The sequence below is a fragment of the Zeus faber genome (assembly GCF_960531495.2).
Source record: "Zeus faber genome assembly, chromosome: 7".
NCBI lineage: Eukaryota > Metazoa > Chordata > Actinopteri > Zeiformes > Zeidae > Zeus > Zeus faber.
In genome coordinates, this window is record NC_137203.1 from 3088229 (window position 1) to 3108350 (window position 20122).

General features: G+C 47.4%; 1 protein-coding gene across 1 annotated transcript in view; it reads left to right on the plus strand.

The window, feature by feature from the left end:
* Nucleotides 1-1154: 1154 nt before the first annotated feature.
* Nucleotides 1155-20122, plus strand: part of cfap299 (cilia and flagella associated protein 299) — a gene marked incomplete at both ends in the record, with an annotated part of 81017 nt that continues 62049 nt past the window's right edge. The window contains 2 exons of the mRNA XM_080003759.1: nucleotides 1155-1265; nucleotides 8936-9066. Coding sequence (XP_079859885.1) covers nucleotides 1155-1265; nucleotides 8936-9066 — 242 coding nt within the window. The remainder of the gene's footprint in view (nucleotides 1266-8935; nucleotides 9067-20122) is intronic.

Below are 20122 nucleotides of genomic sequence, written 5' to 3' on the forward strand. Positions count from 1 at the left end.
ATCTTCCCCGGGACGTTTCCAGGACCGACAGGATTTTTTAACGTATGAACCAACTCGCCAGGACAAAACATAAAAAGATATATTTTGACGCCAAATACCCATTTTTATTATCCGGTACCAGCTGCCAGTGACGTACCACCCATCACCATGACCATGTTCCGCTTGCTATTCAGTCTGGGCCTTCCTTCCTCCTTCCTTCCTCCTTCCTTCCTCACTCCTTCCTCCTTCCTTCCTCTTTCCTTCCTCCTGCCTCCTTCTTCCTCCTCCTTCCTTCCTCCTTCCTCCTTCCTTCCTCCTGCCTTCCTCCTTCGAGACCAAAAAAATGTTGCGACTGACTCAAGGTCAGTTGCAACATTTTTATATAGATATGATATATTGCAATGTGACGTTATATGTTAAATATGACATATATAAAATTACAAATATAATGTTAGATATGACATAATAGAATTAAAATTAAAAAAACCCACTATGGATGTAACCACGTTGTCCGATGTTTGTAAGTTTAGTAAATTGTGATGCATTTCACAGAAACCACTAAACTGTGACACATTCTGAAAAGGAATAAACTGGACCCCTGTAGAGCTGCCTGCAACTATATTTAAATATTTTAGCTACACATTGTTGCTCTTTACTATTTGTAGTTCATAACATAATAACATAGTGATATTCTATGAAACTTTTTAAAATCATTCACATTATTTTATTCAAATTTCACTGTGTTTTTTGATTTGCTTCTTGACAGTTTTATTGTGTTCACCGTGTTGCTGCTGTTTAACCTGAAGCCAAAGAGCAGTATCTTATAATGTCGCCATCTGTAGGCCCCTCTATGCATTGATGCATGTATGTATTTCTTTTATTCCTGTTTCCTATTTTTTTTCTATTGGTTTAAATGTCCCTTATATTACTGTTTGTGTTATTTTAAAATGCTCGATATATAAAACATGTATTTGATTTGATTAATCTTCACCTGTTTTATTGTTTTCCCATTGACTTACATTGAGGGGGAGTTTCTCTCCGGAGCGCCATCTAGCGGCCATTAGCGGAACTGCGGTTAAAAACAAGCGGTTGCTGCGCTGGTTGCTGCGCTGGTTGCTATGGTGACGGACAGGTCCAAAACAAAAGAGCTGAAAAAGAACAACAAATCGGGCAAGATGGCGCAGGACAGAGCCCCTGCTGCCCCGGAGGAGCTGGTGGCCTCATTTCACACATATGAAGACTTCCTGGACTCCAGGGTCACAGCCCAGGCTCTGTACTATCTGGGGGTGAGTTTTTACAAAGGTCTCTACGTTACCACGCTTGTGGTTTTATTTCCCTTTTGTATAACTTGGTATAACTTGATATAACTTTGCATGACTTTGATTACTATTCTGTTATTTTAGGGGTTTTGTGTGCACAGCATGGATGGGGCAGTAGGACGGTGCTATTAGATCACCGGTACATGGGTCCAATTCAATGGGTGCATTGAACTATGACCCACGGTATTTGGGATCAATAGTTCTAAACTGATCTTCTGGTTCTAATTCTAGTTGTATTTCAAGTTGTGGTACTCGTCCTAGCGCTAGTACTAGTTGTAGTCCCAGCTCTAGTTTTAATTGTAGTTCTGATCCGAGTTGTAGTTTTGGTTTGGGTTCTAGTCTTGGTTCTTGTTCTAATTCTCGTTCGGTTTCTGTTTCTAGTTCTAGTTCTCGTCCTGGTCCTAGTTCTAATTATATTGCTAGTTCTAGTTCCAATACTAGTCCTAGTTCTCGTTATAGGTGTAGTTCTTACCCTAGTTCTAGTTCTAGTCCTAGTTATAATTATAGCTCTAGTTCCAGTTCTAGTCCTAGTTCTCATTATATTCCTATTTCTAGTTCCAATACTAGTCCTAGTTCTGGTTCTAGTCAGTGTTCTAATTACATTTCCAGTTCTACTTCCGATCCTGGTCCTAGTTCTAGTTCTTGTTTTAGTTCCTGTCCTTGTTCTAATTACATTTATAGTTCTACTTCCAATACTAGTTCTAGTTCTCCTTCTAGTTCTAGTCCTAGTTCTAATTATAATCCTAGTTCTAGTCCTAGTTGTAATTATAGTTCTAATTATATTTATAGTTCTCATTCCAATACTAATCCTAGTTTTAGTTCTAGTTCTAGTTCTAGTTCTAGTTCTAGGCCTAGTTCTAATTATAGTTTTAGTTCTAGTTTTCGTTGTAGTTGTAGCTCTAGTCTAGTCTAGTTCTGATTCTATTTCTAGTTTTAGTTTATTAAATTTTAACTTCCAGTACTAGTCCTAGTTCAAATACTAGTCCTAGTTCTAGTTCTCGTTCTTATAATCGTTCTAGTTCTCGTTGTAGTCCTAGTTCAAATTTATTTCAAGTTTTTATTTTATTAGTTTTAGTGTATTATATTTTAAGTTCCAGTACTAGTCCTAGCTGCAGTCCAAGCTCTAGTTGTATTTGTATTTCTAATCCTAGTTGTGGTTTTAGTTCCAGTTGTAATTCTAGTTTTAGTTGTAAATCTAGTTCTGTTTCTAGTTCTAGTCAAGTTCTAATTACAGGCTTTTTCGCACCGCTGCACCTTTTTCATAGTTCTTAGAACTTTTGGAGGAACCCTCCCTTTTATTGTGTCCCCACTGCAGGAACTAGGAACCAGCCTAGTTCTTAGAACGGCATTTTGAGGAACCTTTCAGCTCCTACTGCAGAGCAGGAACTAAACGGCACAAGAGAAACTTCAGTGACATAAGGTCAAGTGATTGGTCCGGACGTACGTGCACGGTGATTGGTCGAACACATGAGCCAATGCAGCACCGGCAACCGGCATATTTAAAAACCTGTGTAAAGCTGTCTTTATTTACACATCATTTATTTACAAAACATTTTTACACTTGCGTTTAAAAACACCCAAGACAGCGCCCCCCCGCCCGACCTCGTGGCTTCCCGGTGCCGCTGACTACCCGCTCACTACCCGCTGACTACCCGCTCACTACCCGCTGACTACCCGCTCACTACCCGCTGACTACCCGCTCACTACCCGCTCACTACCCGCTGACTACCCGCTGACTACCCGTTGACTACCCGCTGACTTCCCGCTGACTACCCTTCCCGCTGACTTCCCGCTGACTACCCGCTGACTACCCGCTGACTACCCGTTGACTACCCGCTGACTTCCCGCTGACTACCCTTCCCGCTGATTTCCCGCTGACTACCCGCTGACTACCCGCTGACTTCCCGCTGACTACCCGCTGACTACCCGCTGACTACCCGCTGACTACCCGTTGACTACCCGCTGACTTCCCGCTGACTACCCTTCCCGCTGACTTCCCGCTGACTACCCTTCCCGCTGACTTCCCGCTGACTACCCGCTGACTACCCGCTGATTTCCCGCTGACTACCCGCTGACTACCCGCTGACTTCCCGCTGACTACCCGCTGACTACCCGCTGATTTCCCGCTGACTACCCGCTGACTTCCCGCTGACTTCCCGCTGACTACCCGCTGACTACCCGCTGATTTCCCGCTGACTACCCGCTGACTTCCCGCTGACTTCCCGCTGACTACCCGCTGACTTACTGCTGACTTCCCGCTGACTTCCCGCTGACTACCCGCTGACTTCCCGCTGACTACCCGCTGACTTCCCGCTGACTACCCGCTGACTACCCGCTGACTACCCGCTCACTACCCGCTGACTACCCGCTGACTACCCGCTGACTACCCGCTGACTACCCGCTCACTACCCGCTGACTACCCGCTGACTACCCGCTGACTACCCGCTCACTACCCGCTCACTACCCGCTCACTACCCGCTGACTACCCGCTCACTACCCGCTGACTACCCGCTGACTACCCGTTGACTACCCGCTGACTACCCTTCCCGCTGACTTCCCGCTGACTACCCTTCCCGCTGACTTCCCGCTGACTACCCGCTGACTACCCGCTGATTTCCTGCTGACTACCCGCTGACTACCCGCTGACTACCCGCTGATTTCCCGCTGACTACCCGCTGACTACCCGCTGACTTACCGCTGACTTCCCGCTGACTTCCCGCTGACTACCCGCTGACTTCCCGCTGACTACCCGCTGACTTCCCGCTGACTACCCGCTGACTTCCCGCTGACTACCCGCTGACTACCCTCCCCGCTGACTTCCCGCTGACTTCCCGCTGACTACCCTCCCCGCTGACTACCCGCTGACTTCCCGCTGACTACCCGCTGACTACCCTTCCCGCTGACTACCCGCTAACTTCCCGCTGACTTCCCGCTGACTTCCCGCTGACTTCCCGCTGACTTCCCGCTGACTACCCTTCCCACTGACTACCCGCTGACTTCCCGCTGACTTCCCGCTGACTTCCCGTTGACTACCCGCTGACTTCCCGCTGACTACCCTTCCCGCTGACTTCCTGCTGACTTCCTGCTGACTTCCCGCCGACTACCCTTCCCGCTGACTTCTTGCTGACTTCCCGCTGACTTCCCGCTGACTACCCGCTGACTACCCGCTGACTTCCCGCTGACTACCCGCTGACTTCCCGCTGACTACCCGCTAACTACCCTTCCCGCTGACTTCCTGCTGACTTCCTGCTGACTTCCCGCCGACTACCCTTCCCGCTGACTTCTTGCTGACTTCCCGCTGACTTCCCGCTGACTACCCTCCCCGCTGACTTCCCGCTGACTACCCGCTGACTTCCCGCTGACTACCCTCCCCGCTGACTTCCCGCTGACTACCCGCTGACTACCCGCTGACTACCCTTCCCACTGACTACCCGCTGACTTCCCGCTGACTTCCCGCTGACTTCCCGTTGACTACCCGCTGACTTCCCGCTGACTACCCTTCCCGCTGACTTCCCGCTGACTACCCTTCCCGCTGACTACCCTTCCCGCTGACTACCCGCTGACTACCCGCTGACTTCCCGCTGACTACCCGCTGACTTCCCGCTGACTACCCGCTGACTTCCCGCTGACTTCCCGCTGACTTCCCGCTGACTACCCGCTGACTACCCGCTGACTTCCCGCTGACTACCCGCTGACTACCCTTCCCGCTGACTTCTTGCTGACTTCCCGCTGACTTCCCGCTGACTTACCGCTGCCGGGATGAATACAACCAGGACAAAGAGCCCTTGAAGGTATTTGGTTGTTGGGGAACCTCCCCAGGTCCTGGTTCCCCTCAGGGAGTCCCCACAACTGTTTGGTCGGAAAACGGCTTGTCTAGTTCCATTTTCAATGATAGTCCTAGTTCTAGTTCTAATTCCATTTTTATTTTCTGGTCCAGTTGCAGATCGATAAATAAACATCAGACCAGTGAAAACAGCATAATCATAATTTTTTTCATTCTGTTTTATATCCTCAAAACATGTAAGTGAAATGTGTGCATTCGTTAAAGTGAAAAGTTGAGAAAGTTAAAAGAGGACGTGGAGAGAGAGAACACACACACACACACACACGGTTGCTATGGATACGGTGCCATTGTGACATCACAGCAGCGTAGACGTCAAAGGTTCTGGCGGCCGCTGGTCGCGTTTCATTCAAGGTGTGTCGGGAGCCACGGAGCCGTGTTAATCCTCCGTAGAGCAGGTGGACATGTCTCAGGTACGTTTCACACCTCACCGAGCCGCACCTTAGTGCCCCGATCATTGGGCTTTTTAGCGCTAAAGCTTCCTTTACATCTCTTCCGTAATCGCATCCGACAGTGGGATCCTCCCACCCCCTAGTGACCATCGGCTGAACTACGTTTTGCGTCCCAAAATATGTCAGGGGAAATGGGAGAGCTTGTTTATTCTGGAACAGAAAGTGCTTTGCTCAGCTGGACTTTCAGCCTGTTCCATGAATGAGTTTAAAACTCCCCCATGTCGAGCAGAAATCAATTCAAAATACTGACCATTTAACTTTATAAAAAGACATGTATTGATGGTGAATATGGTGAAATCCAAATGTAACATTACTAATGTTGTTATTTTATATCTTACTTAGTTTTAAGCCCAATTCCACCAAAAAAAACCCGACGGACGTCACTTGCGGTCGTGGTGTCCGACCCAAACCTGTTACAGGACTTGAGGGATGTGTCGGACGCCAACATTTTGCGGCGCTACAGCTTTTCCCGCGCGGTGTCCGACTCCATAGGAACCAACGGACTTCCGGTTTAATGTGGTCGTTTGTGGGATTCGGTGTGAAGCGGGCTTGACTGTATTTTGAGGTACATTGACAACATTGTGTTTACTGCTTATATTTCACGTTTATCATGTGGTTTATTGTTCATTGCCATTTTTCTTCGTCTTTAGGTTCATCCTTCGGGTAATTCCGTTAGTGATCGTATGGGAGCACATTTTCCCCTACATTTTTGGGCTCATTTTATAAGCATTCTTTCTTTGTTTTTCTGTTTGTTTTTATTTGTTGTTTCTCTGGGTTTATCTATTCATCCTGGGAATACAGGGAATACTTGGAACACTGGGAATACTGGGAATACTATAACACAGAGAACACTGGGAATACTGGGAATACTGGATACGTTTGGAATATTTGGAAAACTGGGAACACTGGGAACTGAATACAAGTTGTTTCGATTCAACCCGTAAGTAATCATGAAGTAGGATTCTATCTCTGGAAGTTATCTCTGAAAAAAAGAATAAAGTGAAATGTGGACACCAGACCACAGGACTGGTTTCCTCCCAGTCTCAATTCCAAACTGGGGAAGAGACTTGTTTCTACATGGGAAGAACCACAAAGAATCTGGATGTTTGAATCATTTGAAAGTATATCTTAGTATATTTAGTATATATAATTAAGTATAACATACTATATAAAAGTAAAATATAATAATTCTTCAAATAATAATAACAGTTGTATTAAATGTAAACCAGTTGTACTAGGTGTGTTAATAATAAAATGTAAATGATAATAATAATATATTTTTGGTTAAATTGGACCACCAAAATAACACATTTAAGTGCACTAAAGTTATAATGCTTGTTTTTATAAATATTGTAATGTTCTAATATGCTATTTATAAGTGTATTTTCACGACACAGGTCAAGCTTATTAATCACTAGTACACTAAAGCTGTATTTTAGGTATACCAAAATGTCACCAAAAAGCAAAAAAATGGCTACAAATATATTTCAAATTCAATAAATTCAACATGGAAAAATATTCTTTCTCTCATTCTTGTGTTCCTCTGTATGGTCGTTTTAATATTTTAATGATAAATGATATTTTAATGACATTTTATTATTTTATCCTGTGTGTTTATCTGCAATGCTTCACTGGATTGTATTATTATTTTCGATTATATATATATATATATATATATATATATATATATATATATATATATATATATATATATATATATAATAAATGTATAGGTATAAATGTATATGTATATACATTTATATTACATACATATAATATATAATCGAAAATAATTCATTTTACAATCCAGTGAAGCATTGCAGATAAACACACAGGATAAAATAATAAAATGTCATTAAAATATCAGCTATTATCATATAATTCATATATATATATGTATATATATATACTGTCTATATGTCTCCAGTCTCTTATTATAAACATATTATTATCGTCATCATTATGAGGAACAATGTGAGGAAAGGCTTATTTTGGAGATTATTTGGAGCCATGTCACAAACTTTTTTTTCAGTCTGTAAAAGCTCAATTCGTCGTCAGACCAGCAGGTAGCGCTGTTGTTAACCCTATAGATGCAGAGCGTTGGTTGGACAACAGCTCCAGTCCCTCGCACCTTCCCCGGGTTCTGACCTTTTCCACTCACAGTAGTGCTGGAGGCAGTAATTACAAACCTCCCTGTGATATTCCTGTTCAGAACGCCATATGCACACGACATGTGTATATATGTTTAATAACTCATCAAACTCATAAATGTAATGTACTCAATAAAAACACACCACGAGGCCTTCGCTGAATTATATGCTCCATGAAGTCTGGGATAATTTCCCGATGCCGTCACAGTCAGCGGCGGCTTTTTTTCCCCCAAATGAGAATAAAAATGAACGGATGCAATGATTTCCGGGGCCGTTTTGGGACTTAACGTGGGCCTGCGACGTATTTCTGGAAAGCCACATCAAAGCCCTTTGGGTAATGTCAGTTTTCCACGGAGGCCCCGGCTCAGGACCGGGGCGTCGGGGCCCAACGCTCTGATCCCAAAAGCCGCAGAAAGACTCGGCGCTGGGAGGTCGACACCACCGGGATGGAGGCGGGAGCACGGGAGGAGCTGGGAAGGCCTCTCCCCCCAACGTCTCCCCGTCCTGCAAAGAAAACCATATGAAGTCTAAGGAGACGACTTCCATCGGTTCGGGGGCAAACATTTCCATCGCACGTGTTTGGAAGCCATTCAATTAAGCACGAAGAATTAAACAAACAAGGTTATTGTCCCGGTGGGGCCGCGTGTCTCCTTGTGATGGGAGATTTAGACGTTGACAATCAAGGTATTGGGATTTCTGGTTTAGAAAATGTTTTATCGTCGCCATGAAATTTTGTTTAAATTTGAAATGCTGTCCTATACTAAAAAGACTCCTGGTGATATGACGTTAGGTCGAACTGGGTGTGTGTCCGTACTTACTCTTTTTTATCACTTTTTAGAGTTAAACTAAAAAATAAATCATAGTAAAGAAATCATAATATTGGATTGCAATGCAGTATGGGCTTACATTGGCCTTTGGGGGGTGGCTGGACCCTATTTTATTTGTTATCTTTAACATGCTTATTAAAAGTGTTTTTTTTCTCTGTTCGAATCTATTTGCGTGTTGGTTCAGAGGAACCGGGGACTTGGACGTGGTAACTCCTTCAATATCCCTCTGACGTCGGGTGGGAGGGCGGCGTCCGACTTGGCCCCCCCCCCATCCCATCGGCAGCTGGACATGTGATTGTAAAACTGTAAAAAGGCGTCGTGCGAGTCCTGCCCTCTGTGACGTGTCCCTTGTCCCCGCCGCTCCCAGGACGAGGACCTGGCCCGTCGGGTGCTGGAGCCCGGCCCCGACGCCGTGGGAGGCGTCCTGACCCGGAAGGAGTTTGAGGCTGCAAGCGGAGCGGCAGTGGCGTCCAGACAGTCCAACCAGAGGCAGGAGAGGTGAGTCCCCGTCCACCTCCACCCGGATGAGTGCGGGGCATCCGGGGGTGCCAGGGTACCAGGGGCACCCGGGGGTGCCAGGGGCACTGGGGGCACCCGGGGGTGCCAGGAGTACTAGGAGTACCAGGGGTTCGGGTACTGGGTGAGACGTTGTGTACACATTGTATTGATCTACAGACAGAACAGTATTTGGTGGTGGGCGTGGCTCAGGTAGCAGGGCGGCATCGTCTGGTAATTGTAGGATCGCTGGTTCGATCCCTGGCTCCTCCTGGTACAGTTGCGTGTCAAAGTGTCCTTGAGCAAGGCGTTGAACCCCAAACTGATCCTGATCAGCGGGTTGGAGGCCCGCCTTTCAGTCCCCTGAAAGTTTATTCCAGTTCCTAAACACTGACCTTGACTTAATACTATTCCAAATACTAGTGCTGACCTGCAATGTCTTAGATTTGTCTAAAATGGTTCTAGAACATATAGAAGGCAGCACAATGCAAACTTATCAATCCCCTCAGGGGCATTTTGGGATGGTAAACCCAACAAAGCGCAGGCTGTCAGCGGTGATGAACGAGCTCTATAGAATCCAGCCTCGGCAGGTGGTGCACTTGGCAGGTGGTGCACATGGCAGGTGAGCGTTACAATCCTTTTGCCAAAAACAGCAAAAGGAAGATGAGTCGGCAGCTTTCCCGTCCTGCCAGTGTCCTCGCCTTTCGCCGTTTGTTGGCCCGACCGAATTCCCGTCCGGACTGGGGGAGTCCATATTGATATTGACGTGATATTGACTCAGTTGAACCCGTGGCCTCACCACAGGAAGGTATTTAGAAGCTAAACTTGCAATTAAAAACCCATTTGTACGGCTCCACATCAACAAAGCTCTTGGTTCTTTCCTCCCGCTTGCGTCGAGCCTCATCCTTCATCCTCTTCGCTGTGTTTGGGTACGGCCGGCGTCTCTATCTGGAGTTGGATCTCAGGGCGGGCGTCCAGCCGGCAAACTGGACGGCACCACGTGGTGTTCTCACTGCGGATGACGGGTCTCGCGGGTCTCTTTCTGTGGCGAGTCTGAAACTTGTTTTATCCGCCTGAAAGTACCGATGTGTTGGGATTCTTCAGCTCTTGCGACAATTTTAGTTCCCGACACCCCCGAAACATCTCCGACCCGATATCACACTTGCTAATCAACTGACAACTGACTGAGCCAGCTTTATTGAAACTCAGCTAAAACCTAAGTTATGTATTTGATGATTTAACAATGCATTTTGTACATGTTCAAGACAATACAGGTACTACTCACTAAAGGACCTCCCTGTTTAACCAGCGTTCAGACTTAGGACCAGCTCTCTGACCAGTCTGTATCCTACACTGTGTACAATACCAAGCATCTCATCACCCTTTATATACTATATACACTATATATAAAATATATACTATATACACTATATGTATATATACTATATACACTATATATACTATATACACAATATATATATACACTATATATACACTATACCTGGTTGTAGGAACAGAACTCGATCATTAACTGAGGAGTACCTGTACGTAATAAGCTTCACCACATTTTGTAATAATATAGTGTAATAACCCATCACCCAGTGTAATAACCCATCACTTAGTGTAATAACCATTACTTTGTGTAATAACCCATCACCCAGTGTAATAACCCATCACTTAGTGTAATAACCATTACTTAGTGTAATAACCCATTACTTAGTGTAATAGTGTAAAAACCAATGCCTAGTGAAGTAACCCATTACCTTGTGTTATAGGGTAATACCCCAATACCTAGTGTAATAACCCAGTACTTTGTGTAATAGGCCATACCCGGGGTAATAACCTATTTCTTAGTGTACTAACCCAATACCTAGTGTAATAACCCAGTACTTTGTGTAAAAGGCCATACCTGGGGTAATAACCTATTTCTTAGTGTACTTACCCAATACCTAGTCTAATAATGTAATAACCCACTACCAAGTCTAATTGCCAAATACCTGGTGTAATATCCCATTACCATCCCATTCAAACACGAAAAAACAAACGTACATCAGACAACATTTTTTTGACAAAACATGATTAATTAAGTAGACAAAAATTGGAACAGAAATTGTTGTGTTATGTATTGAGTTATTAGTTATTCAATGAAATAAATATGTTATAATCACCATATTATGTAATAGGTTATGCAAAATGGGGCAAAACTTATTAGGTATTGCATTATATCCTCATATCTACCTTATGTCTTGAATTGAATTAAATTTCAAAAATGTAGTGTCTTTGTGTGTATGTATGTGTAAATATATATATATATATATATATATAAAAAATTGATTGTTATATTATATATATATATATATATATATATATATATCTATATATATATATATATATATATATTGGCAGATGTTCTTATACACAAACAAAAAAATATCTTGAATATCTTTATAGTATCTTATTACTCTTATTTCTTATTACCCTATTTTGGCCCCTAAAGCTGAAATGAATGGAGGGTCCGGTGGCCCCTCTTTGGACGGAACGTTCTTTAAATACTAAGGCACCTGCTCATAAAACAAGGAGGATGAAGAGGAAAGTTTGTCCTGGACGTGCTTCAAAGCCCGATCCTTCCCGGAGTTTGCTTCTAAATGGCTTCTCTCCATTTATCGGCGGCATCTTCGTCCCTTTCATCGACACCCAGCAGCAGCGAGACGGAAAAAGTGGATTAATGAGGGAACGTGGCTGGAAAAGGCATCAGCACCGCCTGCTCCGGGTCTGTGGTTCTGAGCCGCATCTCGGACACATGGCGTCCGCTCCGCAAGTTATTTTTCTCTTAAAGTTAAAGAGTTTGGATTGGAGCAGATCCTGTACGGCTGAATGACATCAAATGACTTTGATTTAACACCATTAACGAGCTAATGTTTCTCTACCGTTGAGGTTTTGGATTTATCATTTCCCAGGGAGTGACGTGTGGTTAAATCATTTGTTTTCTGCATACGTGACCTGGGATTTGGATTATTTTACGCCGGAGGGACCTGTGGGCGAACATTATCCGGCGTGCCGATCACATCGTCTCTTTTTGGGGCCTTCCATCCAGCGCTTCCTCACGTCCCCGCACGTGAACCTTGCGGATTGAAAGCGACGGATCAGGGCGCGGCGTCCCTCCTCGCTGCGGATCGCTTCTTCATCTGGTTTCCCTCCGACCCCTGACCCCTGACCCCTGACCCCACGCCGGCCCTCGTTGGGCCACAGCGCCTCCGGCCTGGCGACTGGTGGGTGGAGCCTGGAGCAGCGTCTTTTATTGTCTGGGGCTTTGGGGATAGTGTCACAGTTGAGTGTTGTCTTGAAGGAGTGTTTCAGTAAAGTAATGCGGTTTTATGAACTTCAGACAGTGTTCGTCTCTCATAGATCTTTTCTAACCACGGCCTCTACCTGCTCGCTCATGTCCACATCACTCATTTACTCGTTTCTCAATGTGTGTAAATATCTTTTTGAAAGCACTAATAGTCACCCTCAACATATTGATGATGATTGATATGGAGGTCTTGTTGTGATTTCTCAGCCCTAAGCCCAGCAAAGTTCTGCTGTTTATGTATTTATCAGTAAATAAACAAAGGAATGGGTTTTGCATCTAGTGAAGAGGAACAACATAATGGTTTCATGACTGTTACACACTACCGCTCCCGCAGTCTTTGAGCCGCGTGTTGACAACGTGTGACACGGCTGTGCCCTCACTCTGCGGAGGACACTCTGCTTTCTGTGGCAACATTTTGCAAGAGAGGTTTTCTATGGGAAACTAATGGAATGCAGAGGATAAATCCAGTTGCCATGGAAACATATGTAAACATAATTGGGGAATTCCCCACATACGTCCCCTGTACACACACACACACACACACACACACACAAATTGTCTAGTTATGTATTTAACATCCTCCCATCGGACAAGTGGTAAGACAGACTGTATTTCACAACCGTGTGTGTGTGTGTGTGTGTGTGTGTGTGTGTGTGTGTGTGTGTGTGTGTGTGTGTGTGTGTGTGTGTGTGTGTGTGTGTGCGTGTGCGTGTGCGTCTGTGTGTGTGTGTGTGTGTGTGTGTGCGCGTGTGCGTCTGTGTGTGTGTGTGTGTGTGCTTCCAGAATGCCTCTCTCCTTCTCTCCGGGCTCCGACCTGCGTCTCCCAGGGCATTCCTTCCTCCTCCTTTCTCTCTTTTCCTTTTTTCCCGCTCTGTCATGGCTCTGTTTTCCTTCTCCTCCTCCTCCTCCTCCTCTCTCGCCGTGCTCTCAGCGCTCTAGTGCCTGCAGGTGAATAAATAGAGCTGCTTTCTATTATCCGCCGCCGCTGCCGCCGCCGCCGCCGCCTCACCCGTAGCGTGCATCTGATCAATGAAGGGCCCGGCGTCCTGCACCTGTGGTAATAAAGAGCTGGGAGGGAGGGGGAGGAGGGGGCAAGGGGGGAGGGAGGGGGACGTGGCGCTGGACGGACGTCGGGGTCGTCCCCGTCTCCGTCTTGGGGACGACGACGACAACAGGAGAGACGTTTGCTGCGCGAAACAAAGGGTGAAATGAAAAATGCCGCGCGACGGGGAAGGAAGAGTAGACGTGGACTGAACGGACGGTCGGGGGGGTGTGTGTGGGGGGGGGGTTAAGGTGCGTCCCGGCGGCTGGAGGAGTCGAACCGGAGGGAAATGAGCGTCACGCGGCCCCACCTGCACATCATCTCATGGAATCGGGCGGGTGACATAGTTTACAGATTAACGGCAGGTGGAGCTGGCTTCCCCTTTCGACTCAAGTGTTTTCAAGGCGGGTTTGGGAACGTCCTCCTGATGCTGCGGTTACGCTGCGCGGTGAGAGGGACTTCCTGCGAGGGGAAGTTTGAATTTTTTAAACGGGCTCTGCCGTCCCGCTCCATGGACCCGGTTGTTGATATTGGGGGAACTTTTTATACTTACTAAACGTTTAAATTAAAATCATTTATTTTTGGAAGCCGCCGTTGCTCGTACTCACCGTCCGTTACCGTCACGTTTCTCAGCAGGTTTTTGCCGTGCGCGTGCCGGTGCAGCCGCTTGACCACCGCGACCGGACGCTGTGACGGTCGTTAGTTCGATGTGATCCCAGCGTCGCGTGAGGGGAAAAAAAAAAAAATTTAACTCAAAAAATAACTTCCGTTGGGTGTCTTTGACGGAGGCTGACTGGTTTTTGACTTTTTTGAAGTGAGTTTTTCCTCGGCTCCGGCTTCTCCTGAAGCGTCCGCTCGCATGGATGAAATTTCATTTCCGTGCAAGCTGTGACAGTTGGACACGGAGCCTTTGATCACAGATGAGCACAACGCCGCCTTTTAATATTTCGACGCTCAGCAGGCCAACGGGGCGGGGCGGTGCGGTGGGGGGGCGTGGCGCTCCGTCCCGCCCCAACGTGTCCGCCGGCGCTTCACCCAAACTCCTTGTGACGGCTCCATGCTGCTCTCTCTCATTGTGCTCGGAGGTTCCCTTGGTCTCTCTCTTGGTTCTACCCTGTTTTAAAAAAACCCCACTCCAGTCCAAATCACATCTGTGAAGTGGGATTCTGGGACACGACGGAGGCCAGGAGCCTCTGAGCCGGGCCTGCAGCCCCAGCACCGCCCTCAAGCCTCAGGAGATGAGGCTTCTCCGTCTCCATTTCACGTCCTGTCAGACCCATTCCCTCCCCTGCACTCTTGAGTCTGGACCTGGACCTGGACCAGGACCTGGACCTGGACCTGGACCTGGTCCTGGACCTGGACCTGGTCCTGGTCTCGGTCCTGGACCTGCAGGGCCCATTGTGGTGGGAAGATGCCGGTGCTGAGTAAAACTGAAGATCAATTCCTACAGATTCTTTGTTTGAGCAGCGAGGCACATGTTGGTAATATAAACCACTTCAATCAGGGTGTGTTTGTGTGTGTGTGTGTGTGTGTGTGTGTGTGTGTGTGTGTGTGTGTGTGTGTGTGTGTGTGTGTGTGTGTGTGTGCGCGCGTCTAACAGCCGTTGCAATGGAAGAGTTGTTGTCTCCTGCGTTTTCATTTTTCCCCTTTAGTCATATTTTGGGGGAAATGGGAGCCCAAACCCCCTGGTTTCAACACAAAAGAGGGAGTTTGTCTCTGACGTCACATTTTAATGTACGGCGTGATGAGCGGACGTCGCTACTGGAGCCGTTTGACAACGTGTGAATTTGGGCTCGTGCTCCACGGCGTCGCCCCGTTGTCCTTTGAGGCCTCCGCTGCCGTGTGATTGCTGACTGATCATCAAAACCGCCCGGCTCCTCCCCCACCCGCACCACCCGCACCGCCCCCCCGGCTTGTCCCCCACCCGCCCCACCCAGCACCAACACCCCCCTGGCTAGTCCCCCACCCGCACCACCCACACCACCCGCACCACCACCCCCCTGGCTAGTCCCCCACCCGCGCCACCCGCACCACGGCCCCCCTCGGTTCTGCGCAGAGGAGGGGAAGTGGTTTTCAGCATTATATTGCTGTTGCCATAAAGCGACCAGACCGCGCTGTCATCCCCCGATCCTCCACTTTGAGGATCATAGAGCGGTAAACATGCTATGTACATGATGGATGGATGGAGGGATGGATGGTGGGAGGGGGGAGGGAGGGAGGACTCCTGAACCTGCACTAGCATGAACCCCTGATGGTGTTCGTTCGCGACCGGGGACATGCAGTCTACTTTATTTTTATTTTTTTTGTAGAAAGAAAGGTGCCACGTGACTCTTCCTGGTGTTTGAGGGGAAGCAGCTCCCGAAGTTTGCGCTCCGAGGAGGATGGAGGAGGATGGGTGGAGGATGGGTGGAGGAACTCCCCTGGGATTGTTCCGCAATCCTCGCCGGCCCACATCAAGACCGGGGCTAATTAAAAGACTCTCCGAGCTAATGAGGAAGAAACCACACTGTCAACATGTGTGAGCCAGACCGGCGTTGCAGGGTCTGAACCGCCGCTGCGTCGTTATTTTCCTCCACAACTTTGATGTCGCTCCTTGTTTCGGTTTGAAGGACGCAGGGTATGCACTGCACCTGTGTAATGACACTGTAATAGCACGCTCATAACTTCAACCAGCCCATCCGGTACCCGCCGTGTCCATACCGTCGTATACGTGTTATGATTATTATTCATGTACAGAAATATCCAACTATATACCCGCTCATTAGGTGCATCCTTCTGGATGCTCTGACCGAGCCTCTGGAAGGCCGGGACCTCGCACCGACGGCAGCAGGTCTGGGGTCCGTCCTCCGCGGTTCCTCTCAGCCCGTCCGGCCCTGCGATGGACCGATGGGAACCTGCCGTTTGCTCCGGGAGGCGGGGTCAGCTGGGGACGCAGCGCAGAGCGCGCCGGATTTCGGAGCAGCGGCGGCTCCCGGGGTCAGTGGCGCCGATGCAACCGCAGCATCGGCTTTAAGAGAAATGGATGTTATGACGGCAACAAAACACCGTCACAGGTGTGCACTGAATGCATTCAGGAAGAGCTTGATTTATAGCTTGCCCTGTTGGTGGCGAGGATGTTTTCAAATCCAATTTTGGGTGGATATATACATGTATATGTCTTTTTTTTCTGGTGGATATACCGAGATCATCTCTGAAGTAGTTTATGTTCGTGCAGCACATGGTAATGTCATGCGTTTGGTCAATCTGATCGGCTTAAGGTGTTGGATTCAAATCAAAGGCCCTTACTTAGCCCCGCCCACCACCTTTTTGTATTTTATCTTGACTGGTTGCGTAGAACCCATTTTTTTATGTATTGTATTCGTATTTTCCTGCGTTTTCAGACTGTTACACATTATATTTCTATGCTACTTCGCTCTACAACGCAGCAGCTATATCATCTAGATGCTTGACTTGTTTCTTGCTGTTTATCTGGGGAAAGAGGCAACGTGTCCTGAATCCATCTCGTGCGGAGAAGCATTGATTCAGTGCCACAAATAAAAAAACATGTGTTTAATGGTTAAAAATAGCCGTCTCAGAACGTGGATTAAATGTGTTTTTGAATCTGGGCCTGGAACGCGCCCCCCCCCGCCCTCCCACGGCCCCCCCACCCCCCTCGGAGCCGGGCCACAACGAGCACTCAGGTACCGGATCATGTGTAGACCATGTGCACGGATACACGCGGCTCATTGTAATCAAAGGTGACAGAGGATTTGAGGGAGGGAAAGAAGAAAAAAAATTTTTTTTTAAAGGCCCCAAAATAAAGTAAATTGTCATGCTGTGTGGAATTTCCCCCGACATCCACGGGCCCAAAATAATATTTTCCATGAGACTCGTTTTACGGCGGGCTCTCAGGAAAAACACTCGGTGCCACGGTGCGTGTTGGATCTCCAGGCGTCGGCGTATTGTTCGACGTTCCCATCTGCCGCGCTCCAGTGAAAGCAGCGTCTGTTGATCTGTCGCCGCGGAGCGAGAAGAAACCATTTCAAAGCGGAACATCTGCAGCCAGTCAAGGGATCGCCATTGCTCCGGCGCGTTGCTGAATATTTATTTGCAACAAATGCTGGGGAATTACACAGGAATGCTCGAACCCCGATCCCCACAAAGCACTTTTTAATGGCACTCCATTAATTGTGGTCTGGGTTGTTTGCTGCAGCGAACCCTGGCACCTGTGATGGGGAACACACCTTCCGCAGATCAGTGTTTGTGAAAGGCGATGGAGTTTATGATCATTGTCCCGCTTCGAAATGTCGCGTCCACCGCTGTCCATCTGTGCTGTGCACGCAGAGAATAAACAGCAAGATAAGTCACTCGAGTGCGTTTTCCGGTCTAGGATGAGTGCGCTCAGAACTCCAGGATGGAGGTGTTTGTCCTACATTGACGTCGGGCACTGCGGTGGAAGACAGAGCTGGTAAAAGGGCTAAGCCTGGTAGCCAGAAGGTCTTTGGGGTGGGGGTCTCTTCTCTGGTCAGCTTCTCCTCCGCTTGTTCGTGCTTTTCACTCATGAGCTCTGCATTCTCCGGAGGAGAGTCCTTCCAGGTGGTCCCATGTGGTGGATTAAGGAATTCTAGGCACCGGCTTCCTCCGTTTTGAACTGGTCGCTCCAGGCTTCTCCCCTTTCGTAGATGAGACGTTAGCCGCGGAGGGTTTCTTAACTCCTGCCATTGCCCTTGAGCAGAGCACTAGCCTTTGACCTGGAGTTTGTCACTGGGAGCAGGAGTATGGCCACCAACTGTCCGTAATAGTTGGGACGGGTTCAATGCAGAGGGGAGAGGGAAAGTTCAATTGTTAAATAAAGTGATTATTTTTATTTTGCTGCAGCTGTGCTCATTTGATGACGCAAAGGCCAAATGTAGCCCGCCAGTCAAAGCAGACTGGCCCTCACTGAACATGGCCCTTACATTCTTTTCAGAAATTCCTATAGGACTTAACGTACCAACAACCACGTGGCTGCAGCAGCAGAGTGCTTTGTCTTTTTGCATGCTCTTTTTCTTTGTTTGACAAGTCCAGCTACACTCTCAACAATGAAAATTGCTTGTGGAATTGATCAGGCCCAGCGAGTGGTAGCGGGTGGAAATACCCATGGCTCACGGCAGGCCTTGCCGTCGGGGGTCCGGGGAGGGAGAGTCCTCTTCGAAGCTTTCTTCCTCTTTCTTGCAGTGTCCTTGTCTGGTTCTACTGCTTGGGGATGGGGGGGGTCATCAGTCATAGTCCTGGATATATGAACCCGTGTGCTACTGTACACAGTCGGCTCAACCAAGGTCCCAAAGTTTCAGGGCAGTTTCCGGAACCAGTTTAAGAATCCTTCCAGGTGGTCCGTGGTGGGAGACAAAAGCTCCCTCCGTCAGAGACGTGGCTCCAGGCTTTTCTCCTACGTAGTTGAGACGTTGGCCCCAGAAGGTTTGGAGACCCTCCGATACCGCCAATGCAGTTTGGTCACCAGTTTGGACACCACACCACTTTGACTTTTAAGTGAAGGGATTGAAATGGAGCAAAACAAGCTGCTTTCCTGTAGTTTCCTCCTTAGCCGAGAGTTCCTGCTATTCCACTCCACACATTTTCAGTTTTAGGTAAAATGTGGTGTTGTCGTAGCTTTTTACAAGCAAATGTGCAGATATTTCAAATTTGTCTTTATTTTCCTGTTCTTTGCTTGGGTTAGGGTTACACAGTGACAGAGCCCCCCAAGACGCACATTAACCTGGACTGCAGAACGCTTTAGAATACGTCTTTGTTTAGGAAACTCAGGTTGGCTGAATTGGCAGCTCATCATGGATCCTCAGGAACTCTTGAGAAGACTTGAGATTCACACCAAGAAACGAAGATGCCTTTTTTTTATTTTGTCACATTCCTCGGTCTGTCAGGTGTCAACTCTGTAGAGGTCCAGTTAAGTTCTTCTGAAATTGTAATTTATCTGTGTTAAATCTACCTAGTGATTTAAGACGAGCCAAAAGACGTCAACTAAAACAACTGCAGTAGATTTGTACAGTTTAGGTAAAGCCCGTGAAGCTTCCAACCCATTTACTATATAAATTGTTTAAAGCATCATTTGAGGAGCGGCCGGGCCCCCGGACGGGGCTCCGGGGCTCCAAGGCTCTGGTCGAGCTTCCTTCACTCCAACTCTGTGTTTATACTCGGGTAAACACTCGAGCTGGATCTCTGCTGTGTGGTGACAGCTATCCCCCCCCCCCAGCAGAGACGGCGAACACATTCCTGCTTCTTTGGCCGGAGCCGGGGCTTCATGACAGCCACAGGAAACGATCATGAATATTGATTCAGAGTTTGTGTAAGCAGTATTAATCCTGCTTCTGCATGAAGTGCTTGTGTTGACGCCAACGTGAGTTGCTTTCACAAGCATCATGCTACAGTACAGCTGCAATACCTCACGTGTCCACCAGGTACGGTCTGTTGCAGAGCTTTTTACCCCGTAGAAAATGATGGCAAAATATCTTAAATCATAAATTAGATTATTTATCATAATTGTAGCATTAATGATCTGGACAGTCGTTCATGCACCTCTCTAAAATGTCAGTTGTCCAATTGATTGGACATCGATAGAGTTTAGAAGATCAGTAAAGCGAGTTGCGTTGCTTATTAACACTGTCAATAACAAAAGGGGAAGCTGATTGGCT